Source organism: Crocuta crocuta, unplaced genomic scaffold (genome assembly GCF_008692635.1).
Source record: "Crocuta crocuta isolate KB4526 unplaced genomic scaffold, BGI_CrCroc_1.0 scaffold14, whole genome shotgun sequence".
In the NCBI taxonomy this organism is placed as follows: domain Eukaryota; kingdom Metazoa; phylum Chordata; class Mammalia; order Carnivora; family Hyaenidae; genus Crocuta; species Crocuta crocuta.
The window spans coordinates 4,028,194-4,041,291 of NW_027530209.1; the positions used below are offsets into that span (position 1 = coordinate 4,028,194).

The window sequence follows — 13,098 nt, forward strand, 5'->3', positions numbered from 1 at the left end:
TACTCTCGTACATGATTCTTAGTAGGTGAACATAGGCTATATAAACCCTGGCTGGGACATAGGGCATGCCTAAGTAAATGCCGAATGGTTTCTAAAGAGCTTGCCTCAATTTACATTCCACCAGCACTATTTAGTCTCTGGTTATTCTACATATTTTCCAGTATTTGGTAACATCAGACTTTAATATTTATGGCAATCTGGCAAGTATAAAATGGTATCTCATCTGGCTTATCTGATACTTTCCTGATTACTAATACCACTGAACAACTTTGATACATATTTTGGGCTTTTGGTTTTCATTTTCTATGAAGTGCCTGTTCAAGACATTATATATTTTCTCCTGTGTTATTTGTCCTCCTTAGTGATTTATACAAGTTCTTTATATAATCTGGATAGTAATTCTATATTAGTTACACAGCCAGTAAATATCTTCTCCAATTTTGTGGGGTTCTTGGTTGTGTCTTTGAGAAACAGAAATTCCTAATTTTACTATCAACTGATGTTATTAATCTTTTCTTTTTGTTTTCTTTTTCCTTTGTGTCTTATTTAAGAAATTTTCCCCTACCCTGAAGTCACAAAAATATTCCATACAGCCTTTTTAAAAGTTTTATAGTTGGGGGGCACCTGCATGGTTCAGTTGCCATGAGTCTGACTCCTGATGTCAGCTCAGGTCATGACCTCATGGTTCGTGGGTTCGAGCGCTGGCAGTGCAGACCCTCTTTGGGATTCTTTGTCTCCCTCTCTCTCTGCCCCTCCCTGCACTTTCTCTCTCTCTCTCTCAAAAATAAATGAACATTAAAAAAAGTCTCCTTAATAGTTTTATAGTTGCTTTATCCACTTATTTTCTACCTTAAATCTAGCTTGAATGTATTTTTTTTTCAAGGTATGAGATGGGGAGGTCTAATATAATTTTTAAAAATATGGATAACCAGTTGTCCCAAAACAACTTGTTAAAAACTCTAATCTTTCTCCACTGATCGGCCCTTCTTATGCAGTTGTCATAAAATAAGTTCACATATATATGAAATGTGTGTGTATATGTAATATGCTTCTTTGCTCTTTATTCTTGAATCTGTTTGTAAACCTCTGTACAAATAATATGCAGAATTAATTCTGTGGCTTTTTAATAATTTCAGGTTATCAGGTAAGCCAGGATCTTCCACTTCGTTCTTCTTCAAGAGTCTCAGGTACTCTGGCCTTTTTTCCTTTCTTATAAATTTAGGATCAGCTTATCAAGTTCCACAAAATAGTGTATCAAATCTTTAGATCAGGACAGGCAAAAATGACATATCTTTCTGTCATTCAATTTTTTTCAAAAGACAAAAAGTTCTTACAGTGAACAAATGTATATGCACCACCTATATCTTCCAATTTCCATTTACTACGTATAGCTTCTAGTCATCTATTAATCCATTGATATTCAAATGCATTTCAAAGTAAGTTGCAGACACTTCAACCTTACATACATCAAGGTATTGATTTTATATATTTATTTTATATCTGACCACTTAATCTTCTAGATGAATATTCATATAATCTTTAAATAAAGATACTTTTGCTTTTTCTATTTCAACTTTTACTGATTTTTTGATGTTCTTATCTTCCTACAATTAAAAAATTCTCAAAATAGACTTGAAAATCGTGATGATTGTTTGCACTCCTGTCTTATGCCCAATTTTTGTGCAAATGATTTAAGAGTCACTATTTAGTGATTGATCACTGGCAAGTAATCAATCATATTCAGATTTTTTTTCTAATTCCAGTTTTACTTTAACAAGTTTTTACTGAAAATGTCTGACAAATTATATAAAATTCTTCTCAACTTCTATTAATATTATAACACTTTATCTTTCCTTTGTTAATATGATGATTTACAGTTAGATTTCCTAATGTTTAAATATTCTTACATTTTCAGAATCAATGCTACCTGATTATGGAATATAATTAACTTGCACTCCTGCATTCAATTGACTAGCATCATATTTAAAATGAATCTACATGCTTATGATTTCTTTTTTCCACACAGTTTTTATCAGTTTTTAGGACTCTGACTATTTAAATAAATGAGAAACACCCTAACTGTAACAACTAGCATAAAATAGTGCCTATCTATTTTTTTACTAGGTTAAGCAGAATTCAGTTATATAACCACCTGGGTCTGGTGACTTTCTAAATGGAAACTTTTGTAAAAACACATTTCATATTTCTGTGACTATTAGTTTATCCAAGTTTTCTTAGACAGATTTGAGTAGACCAGTTTAGTAGGAAACTCCATGTCCTCGAGATTTTTCTTTAAAAAAAATTTTTTTTTCATGTTCATGCAGAGAGAGAGGGGGACGCAGAATCCGAAACAGCTCCAGGCTCTGAACTGTCAGCACAGAACCCAACGTAGGGCTAGAACCCAGATCATCACCTGAGCTAAAGTCAGACGCTCAACCAACTGAGCCACCCAGTCGCCCCTCTCTAGATCTTTAAATGTACTGAGTTCACATACTATCTTTAAAAAATAATTTTTTAAGCTCTGTATCTCCTTTCTTTTTTCTAATGTTATTTTGTTTGTCTTTATTTTTCTTAATGTGTTATTCCAGAGGGCTGTGCACCTTTAGCAGGAATAATTTACACTTTTACCATATTTTTGTGTGTGGGGGGGGTTAATAACAGGGTTTTCCTTTCAATAAAAATTAAATACTACTTATGTCTTTTACCTTCTCCTTTCTATATTCCGATTTTTGGTTGCTCTGTTCCTATTATTTTGAATATTTATTTTACTTATTTTCAGTTTTTATTTTTTTTTAAATGTTTTATTTATTTCTAGGAGAGAGAGAGAGACAGCGTGAGCAGGGGAGGGTCAGAGAGAGAGGGGGTCACAGACTGAAACAGGCTCCAGGCTCTGAGCTGGCTGTCAGCACAGAGCCCGACTGCGGGGCTCGAACCCACGAACTGCGAGATCCTGACCTAAGCGAAAGTTGGACGCTTAACCGACTAAGCCACCCAAGCGCCCCTTCAGTTTTTATTTCTAATAATAAAGGAATTTAAAGCTATAAATTTTTCTCTGAGTACAATGTACTCTAACTACCAATTCGACTTTTGAAAATGTGCTCTACAGAAATAAAAGTATCAGTATACAAGAATATATGGATGCTTGTTATAACTTTTTTTTACAGTGGTAAGCAAAGAAGTAAATATACAAAAAGAAACCTTCTGAAATACAGCTTAAATGTCAATCAATATTAGAATGGTTGCCTCAGTTATATTATAGGTTCACTACAGAAAATTATCTTGTCGTGTAAATTTGTGTATGTTGCACTAGACGGATATCTCAAAAATACTATTACGCGTAAAACAAAACTGCAGAGTTATGAGACTTGTACGATTCATTTTTGTAAACAAAAGCATACAAAACACAAACATACCAAAAAGTACTTTTGTTTTTGTATCTACACACACACACACACACACACACACACACACACACACACACGTATACATAATATATACTTATGTGTATATCTGATGTGAAAGATAATATAACCAAATTTACTTGGCTACTGTAAAGAGACACATCAGACATGGCATGAAAAGAATGAACCTATTCTTTACACATCTCTGCCTCATTTAACTTGTTTAACAAGAATTCATTACTTCTATAAATTAAAACGACAAAAGTCTATTGACATGACTAGGAAATTTTGGTGTTAATTCCAGGAGCCTATTTTAAAATTTAATTGATTAATCTCTCTCCATGATGGCTTTCCTGTCACAATTTTTGCAATATAAATCATTACTGTGAATAGTTCTTCTGAGTAAAAACCAATTAATGGCTTAACATCTATATTGCTTTCACCTTCATATATATATATGTACATATGTATATGTGTATGTATATGTTTTTATATATATTGTTTACATATATATTTTACATATGTATTATATACACATATATTTTTTTAGTGTATGTTAATGTTTACTGAAACTCCAGGCTGTTATTCTACAAAATCTCTAGTAGGCCTCCTGAAGAATTTCCTTCAACAGTAAACTTGTGGAGAGCTGAAGAAATAAAAATACTAACTGGGCAGAAAAAAATAAATAAATAAATAGGAGAGCCATGTGTTCTTATCCCACAACAGCAATACTAATTATTAGTGTAAGAAGACAAAGGACTTATTTATGGCTATGAGGGAAAAAAAAAAAAAGCCATTTTTACATCGCACAAGTCAAGGTGTCAGAGAAAACAAAAGCAAAAACAACAACAAAAACCCAATAGTACCTTTTTCTTGTGATATTTTCTTGGTGGTGACTTGATGCTGGCAGGGAGATTCTTCCGTCTCATGGTCAGATTTTGAAGGAGAGGAGAAGGAAGCGTGTGCCCATGTCGAGGAGGGAGGCTCCCCTCCTGGGTGCAGCGGTCTTCCTTGAAATTCAGTTATGTAGTCAGATGAGAAGGGCACACTGCCAGCCGCTGGGGTGAGGGATGGAGCACCAGAATCTGATTCTGGAGAAGTTCTCAAACCCTTGGGCAGAAGTGATTTGGTAATGTGCATGTGGTTATAGAAACTGTTTGAAGGCTGTTGGTATAAGAGATTATAAAGGACGTTATGCCGCTGAGCATCAGCTCCAGGGAATACTTACTTTGAAATCAGACCAAACTGTTTTAGTATATCCCTTGAAAACCACTGTTTGTTTGTTGGTTTACAGACGAGACTGCATAGTTTACAACAATTCACCACATTACCATTGTGGCTAACACAGACACCTAAGACATACAGAGATCATTACTTGTACATTCATTATTTCCCACTAGGTAAAACCAACAGCTGAATATAAAAGCACCTTCACAAAATATGACAATATGGATAATGCCCTGGGGTTAGTTCATTGGATGAGTACAGACAGAGTTTGAATTACAACAATGTAACAAGTTGAGTAGGGATTTGGGAGGCAAAGCAGTGAACTATTCCAGCTGTTTCCATCTAGGGCATAGAATCTGGTTGCAGAAAAAATCATTACCTTCAATACACTGTAGGAACAAGTATACAGCTCAGGACTGCAAGGCAGAAATTGGTCAAAGGTGCTCACCTTTCGTTCCAGACTGTCTTCCCCATCTGTTGAACTGACACTATCATAGAGTCTTGTCCTAGAGGGCCTCTGGCGTCTGTTCTTCACAGAGAGCTGGGCTCGGGTTTTCAGTGCTTTTGAATCCAGGCGCTCTGTCTCGGGGACTGCCTCATTCAAGTCTAAGAAAAGAATATTGCAAAATAATCAGTGAGAAGAACTTTTGGAGAGGACTGACAAAAAGAGACCAGAGACGGTGATAACAAAATCTCAAGGTAATCAGTAGTATCAGGCAAAAAAAATAGGTGACAACGCTGCCGGCCTGATAAACCACAGGTAAGAAATAAATCAGGGAGATTTTGGAGAGATGTACAAAGCATAATGGAAGAAACCAACACCAAAGATGACCAAGGCAACCAAAAAAAATCTAACATCCTTTCTAAGGAGCATAACATTCCAGGTTAGTTCAACCAGAGAAGAGTTTTTCTCTTCCCAACTCTCACTACCTCTAATCTTGCTGCCTGGAGTCCAATTCAGGCACCATTCTTTTCTTTTTTTTAATTTTCTTTTTTAACGTTTATTTATTTTTGAAAGAGAGAGAAACAGAGCATGAGCAGGGAAGGGGCAGAGAGAGAGAGAGAGAGAGAGACAGAATCTGAAACAGGCTGTCATCACAGAGCCCTATGCGGGTCTAGAACCCACAGACCATGAGATCATGACCTGAGACAAAGTAGGACACTCAACCAACTGAGCCACCCAGGTGTCCCTCAAAGTCACCATTCTAACGGGGAGGAGGAAATGTCACCCATCCATTACTCTATGTAGGCATGGATGAGGAAAAACTCTTCTCTGGTTGAATGTTACTGCTCCTTAGAAATAATGTAGTTTGATTATCAGTCCTATTTTATCTTTTTCTTTTTCTTTCCTTAAATAGTTTATTGTCACGGTGGTTTCCATATAACACCCAGTGCTCATCCCAACAAGTGCCCTCCTCCATGCCCATCACCCCCCTTCCCTCTCCCCCACCCCTATCAGCCNATTTTATCTTTTTAGAGTGGCAGTCATTAAATGAAGTGATTATGTTCACAGAATTAATAATTAAATGCTTCTGTATTTAAATTATTAACAATAAAGCAAATAACTGAGTTGCAGAAAATCTGTACTGGTATTAATGGAATAACACAGTTTCTTACAGTAGCATTACATGAGGCAATTCCTTTTCATAGTACTAACATGAAGGTGTGCTCTAAATATATTATAAGACCAAAACAAGGAAGCATCTCAGGTTACACCTCTCTTACATACGGAATCTAGCATCTGACGTATGGTTCTAACAAATAATATTAAACCTACTTTTCCTAGAAGATACATCCCCTGAATGGCAATATTTATAGAAGGTTCTGAATTTTCATTTCCTGTATTTGAAAGAAAAGTGAATATTCAGAAAAGTCAGATTATTCAGGTATATATAAAGGACAGCTAAATATTTTCTAATTAGTAGTCTCTTTATTGTTTACATGTCAGTGAAGAAAAAATAATCTCCTTGATCACTTTAATTTCTTCCTTTCAATAGAATCTAAACTTGCAGCTGCTGATTAAGAGTTCATTAGTTGTGATAATTGGGAGATAATCAACTTTACAAGCTCTTGTTTACATATAAAATGTGGAAACACCACCCAGATGAAAGCAATAATGTGATTAGATATACTGACATACAAGCATGTTTCACAGCTTATCTATCTCGTATTTGGACTGTACCTTCTCTGACACAAATCACAGTCACACACACCAGCTCATGTGTTCCTCACAATAGCACTATGTGACAGAGCAGCCAAGGGTGTTTGTTTTACCTTCTCCTGTAGTTCAGAGACCTTGAGTAACTTGCTCTCTTCTGCGTTGCTAGTCGATGAGCTGCCAAGATTTTTCTAGTTTTTGACTCCCAGGTTACTAGTCTGTGCCCTCCAAATTCAGTTAGTGTTGAACAAGTTACTAGTTAATGTTCAGTGTTTTCGGGTTATAAAACCACATAAAATGTGACTAATCTAGGACATTCATGTCTCCAATTGGCTACATATGAAATATTATTATTAATCTTCCATATATGTGTTAAAAAAGCATAAAAAGAAAAAACTATTTCTCAGATGATTTCTTATTTGGTTGGCTTAATAGTAGCTTTCGTTACTTGATGACAAGACCCAAGGAGGAAGCTCATTCTACTTTTGTAAAATGGCTCCCTCTGCAATAGAATCCTGGCCTGGGAGCACCCAACATAGCACCCACCATCCAGGATTGCAACAGCTGGCCCATCAGGAGGTACCGAACAAAGTAAGTAAGGGAATGTGAGAATACTTATTAGCAGGGTTTAGAGTGTAGTGAATTTATTCTGGGGCTTGGGGGCTCCATTCCTATTCAGCAATTTGCCTAGTACTGGTATCAGACAACCCCCAAATAGCAAACTGGACTATCTGCTCTAATATCAGCTCGCACTGACTAGGTGCAAACTACTGGAGCACACATATGGAATTACATCTATTAAAGATGAAGTTAGCTGGAAAAACGGTGCCTTACATCCATTGTCCAAGTGGCCAACAAACACCTGCCTCCAATTAATTTTTGAGGACATGAAAACAAAGTTCTTGAGGTCACATTATAGCAGTGATTCATGAATTATAAATCAGCAATTTATATTCCATGCTGAGCACAAATTATTTGAAGTAAAGAACCAGAAAAAAATGGAATGGAGTGGAGAACTTTCACTTCACTGGCTTTTATGCCGGCAGAAAGCTGGAAGGAAAGCTTTCCTAAAGACGCCACGAGTAACATCCCCCTTAAGAGTAATAGAGGAGGTGTGAAGAATAGAAGGAAAATGAGTACAGGACTTATGTGGCTGGGTAACTAGAAGCTATCTTTGGCTACCATGTCATATAAGAACCAGAATACTACAACTCAAAAGAAACTTATGGATTGTGGCCCAACCTTTTTTCCCAGAATTCAGAAACCCAGGGCTCAAAAACTATTAACTTGTTTAGTAACTACATCACACAGTTAATCTGTCCTCAGAAGCCTCTCCTCCTTCTGGAAGGTCACTCTCCAGTCTGAAAGTAAACTTCACACGTAATCTTTTGCCTTCATTGAATCTTTGTTTTAGTCTTACTTTATGTTCCAAACAAAAATACATGTCAAGGGCTAACTCTGCAAATTTCCAGAAGCACATAATATTGAGGAAAGAAAAGAAAAACCTGAGGGATTTTATTTGGCTTTATGTATACCCAAGTAACAAAATTCTTACATCAAAAAATTAGCCGTCAGTTTCGTGGACAGCAGTGTGGCCAAAGAAATCCAACTGGCTCAACATTTCTAAGTTACATGCTCCTGAATGCAAGGGCTTAGGTGGCTGTATTCTCTCACTGTTTTTCACTCTCTACAGAGACCTTAATCAGTAACATAACACTGCTTTTATAATCCCAAGACGCTGGGTCCTTCCTCTACCTCTTGTCTCTATTCTATTCTGTCTATTGTCCATAAGAATCTTCTCTCTTTTTCTATTCTTTTTTTCAGACCCTCCAGTCTCTTAAAAAAAAAAAAAAAGCGCCTATCTGACTCAAATTGCAGCTAGAAATACAAAAGAAGAGCAGACTCAAGTGGATTAATAAATACAGACAAATACAGAAAAGATATGAAGTAGTTAACGAGAGAGTGGTTTTGTGTGGGTGGGACTCCACCTCAATGTACCTGCATTTTAAGACAAGTTTCAATATTGCTTCAAATTGGATCCTTTAAAAGGATTTAATGGATTTGATTATGATTTTAGCAGCTGTTATGAAAAATGGTCTGTGAAATTAGAATGTTATATATCATATTACACAGCGACCGGTTCCCTACAGTAATGCTATGAGTCATTCAGTTTTTTCACTCGATTGACGTTATTTTTGACGTAAATGGAATGCTGCCCACAGATCAGATATAGATGGCAAGCGAAGGAGGGGAATGGAGCAGCCTGATGATGGGGTCTGCTCTGCACTCTTACGTGCATTCTTCTCCTCAAAAACAGTGCTACCTTCTACTATCACATGTACGCTATTGTCAGCTACAATGCTGAGCATCACAAAACATTTGGTGGCATTTTAAAACTTGAACAGTCTCTGCATATCACTCCCAGTCACTGCAAGGTTGTAAAAGACGGGCCTCCGGGGTTTTGGGTTGATCCATACTGCATTCAGAGGTAGGTTTATGTGTTGCAGGTGCTGTGAAACAGTTACCATGAGAGTGATCTAGAGTTAGTCTTCTTTGAACAGAATCCAGAACTGTGGCTCTCTGGCACCGAATTGGGCATTTTCCCTAACCTCTCTGTCCCTCAGAATCCCAAAGTGCAAAACGGACATGATAAGAACATAACAATAATAATTGCGTTGTTATGAGGACTAAATGCATTAATAGATATGCCAGCGCTTGGAAGAGTGACTGCTATATAAGCACTCAATAAATGTATTTTACTGGCATGGAAAGGCTAGCAAGATATTTTTACATGACTAAAGCAAGTTGTAGAACGATATGTACGTTCCTGGTAAGTACTTTAAACAGAGCGACATAAAATTACTTGCCAATGGTAAATATATACATATGGTTTAACAGGAGAAGAACTGTTAAAACTCACTTCATAGTGGGGCGCCTGGGTGGCTCAGTAGGTTGAGCGTCTGACTTCGGCTCAGGTCATGATCTCACAGTTCGTGAGTTTGAGTCTCACATAGGGTTCTGTGTTGACAGCTCAGACCTTGCTTTGGATTCTGTCTCTCCCTCTCTTTCTGCCCCTTCCCCTCCCTTAAATAAATAAACATTAACACACACACACACACACACACACACACACACACACACACACACACTTCATACTGATAATGGTGGTCACTTCCAAAGAAGTTGTTAGATTTGGAGAGCTTGGTCAATAGGTAATTTAGTTTTATTTGTAAATGTTAAAATGTTTTGTATCATATGTATTTTTTGCATTTATATATTGCTTATATATTTAAAATTAGTAAAAAAAACATTCAGTTTTTAGAGACATCTTAATTCCATTCTAATGTTTTTAAGTTTATTTGTTCATTTTGAGAGAGGGCAAGAAACGCAAGTATGGTAGGGGCAGAGAGAGGGAAGAAGAGAGAATCCCAAGCAGGCTCTCTGTTGTCAACACAGAGCCCGATACGGCGCTCAAACTCCTGAATGGTGAGATCATGACCCGAGACAAATTCAAGAGTTGGACACTTAACCGACTGAGCCACTCAAGTGCCCCATCTTCATTCCATTCTAATCTGAGAGCTCAGATTTTTTTCTTTTAGGACTCAGTATTCCCAGATGTTGTTATTAGCCCAGGAAACTTTGTCCGAAGGCTAGTCTTTCCTGACATCTGGAGACTGTTTGCCTGCCTTGCTACTTTACTAGCCACCAGATGCTTTAGCCTGACCAGGGCCCTGCGGCTTAGTGGCCAGTTGCTACTTTGTTTTAGCATTGCACAGGGAAGATGTATTGTATTGGATATGGTAATTAGAGACCAAGTTACAAGGCCGACTTCATCTCTTATGACAGCACTTTACTTAAGAACTCACCCATGGCCAACTCTCACCCTGGACTCTATTAATTTATTTGCTTTCCTTATAGCTGCCTAAAAGCTGACAAACTTTATACCCCAAGTACTACTTATGAAATTTTAGGAAGCTGATTTCTTCCAGTTTCAGAACAAGTAGTAGAAGATTATTGCTGTTTCTTAATCTATTAAGTAGATCTAAGTTTACTGTTGTACAAACTGTACATGTCATTTGCTGATGTTCAAAAAATATTAAAGAATTACTTTTTTTAATACAGGTCATCTGTATGACCTTTGGAACATAATTGGATTATCTGTTTTAGAGTAATGCTTCTCCAGTACAGTCTGATACCCAATTTACCTTCTTTAGCTTATAGTTAACTTGCCTCCCTGTTATCAAGAGGGCAGAGAAGTCCAAATTCTGTTGCCTCTGACTCTTTAGTAATGCCACTAGACCGCCCATAGAGATAGTGGCTATAATTCAGAAAAACCAAACCAAACCAAAAAACACCACCAACAACTATGTGAGATATTCTAAATCCCATCAAATATCATCTGCAACTCTTGTAAGAGTCATTGACTCTGAGAATATGAAAGGATCCAGAATTTATATTCAGATAACAGGGAAAGGCATTAAATATCTTAGGATTCCTTCACTGTCAAACACGTTTAGAATCTGATAGAAAGTCCTAAAATTCGAGGAATAGTAAAATTTAATCAAATGGGAAAACTGGTTGGGGAATGCAGATTTCTGGGAGTAGAACCATGGGGCCATGTATATAAAGTGGACCTAGAAGGTGGGACACGTAAATGTCTTCTTCTTGAAATTATAGCATCTTTGACATGGCAACAGCAAACAAACTTCTGTGTTCTCACAAGCTTGCCTGCAAAACTCTAATCAGTTTTCTCAGTCAAAAATCTCTGGATATACTTAGTAACCCCAAGCATGCTACATAGGCATCCCCTCCCCCAATTATATATCGTGATATAATAGTTTCCTTGATTATTATAAGAATTCAGATCTCATGCCTTTGATAGAAAATAACCTCAATTACTTGAAATGACAGTTGTTGGCTTCCTTAATGGGAAAGAGTCTTTCAACTATGGGAAGACTTAATTACATACAGCATTAGAAGGTTTAAGAAAACTCAAAGGTTACACTACTTGTAAGCATAACATAATAGATGCATGAGAATTTAAGTACTTACAAAGACTGTCAGTCACTAAGAATAGTTGTTAAAAAGGAAATCAAACATAACAAATTTATAAATGCAATTTACAATGTTTATAGGTGTTTAATTAGGTAAGTTGGTAAACAGGACTAAATATTATTCAAAGATCCCCAAGCAGTGATTTGCACACCAAATTTAAAAACTTAAAGAACTAGATTTTTGATAATGTCGCTTGAGTAAATCAAACATTATTTTAAAACCAAAATAAATACCCAAATGACTTTTTGGATGGTCATAAGGCCCTTACTGTCATCACACAACTCACAGGCAATAGAGTTTTCCACGTACCTATGTTCTAATGCTGCTTAAGCTTCCTCATATGTGACATTTCCTGTAGGTTCTCAGACATAATTAGTGTACAGTACTGAGATAAAACAGTATTTCATGTCCACTGGAATTCAGTCCTAACTTGTTATTAGTGTCCTACATTAACATAAAAGACCCTAAGGATTTTGTAACTACTGAAACAATACGGTTGGACATTGTTCAGAACCATACACGCAAGATAATCTTCTGGTCCTAATTCCAGAAATAGCTGTTCATTGTTCTGTTTTAATTTTAAAGATGCTGTGACACCATGATTGAGCATGTCTCCCTCTTGGCTAGGAGACAGTGTCAGGGAAATCTGTGGGCTGCCCTGAGCCATTTACAGGAGCCCACCAGCATGCACTGCATACACAAACCACTCGTACAGCATCTTCTTTTGTATCCTCCCCTCCGGATTTCCCAGCCTGTTCTTTCACAGTCAATTCTGCCTCAGCACAACTGTACAGTATCTCCCAGTCTATGTAATTAGAATTTCACAGTGTACCAGAGCATTGCCTATAAAATGTAAGAAACACTTTGGGATACAGCTATCTTGCAAAGTTTTCCTTGAGAAGGTGCTATATCTCACATTTGAGTTAAAACTGTCATGGGGCGCCTGGGTGGCTCAGTTGGTAAAGCGCTCGACTTTGGCTCAGGTCATGATCTATGGCTCACGAGTTCGAGACCCACACTGGGCTGTGTGTTAACAGCTTAGGGCCTGGAGCCTGCTTCGGATCCTCTGTGTGTGTGTGTGTGTGTGTGTGTGTGTGTGTGTGTGTCCCCCTTCCCCTGCTAACTCTCTGACTCTCAAAACAAACAAACAAACAAAAAAGGTCTTTACTTCCAGAAGATCATAATCTACCCTCAAGTTTGATTCTAAGCAAACAAAATTTAAAAGTCAAAATAAAATATAAAGCACCCTGTTTTTCC

At 37.0% G+C, this 13,098-nt stretch overlaps 1 protein-coding gene across 8 annotated transcripts in view; it reads right to left on the reverse strand.

Annotated features, from left to right (window-relative positions):
• The window catches only part of PPP1R9A (protein phosphatase 1 regulatory subunit 9A), a 321,919-nt gene that overhangs the window by 33,339 nt on the left and 275,482 nt on the right, over positions 1-13,098 (reverse strand). For 5 of the 8 annotated variants that reach the window (XM_077765379.1, XM_077765377.1, XM_077765376.1 and 2 more), the window contains 2 exons: positions 5,077-5,234; positions 4,268-4,565 (listed from right to left, as the gene is read on the reverse strand). In XM_077765379.1, the coding sequence (XP_077621505.1) occupies positions 4,268-4,565; positions 5,077-5,234 (456 nt within the window). The remainder of the gene's footprint in view (positions 1-4,267; positions 4,566-5,076; positions 5,235-13,098) is intronic. The other 3 variants (XM_077765381.1, XM_077765384.1, XM_077765382.1) reach the window with 1 other exon arrangement.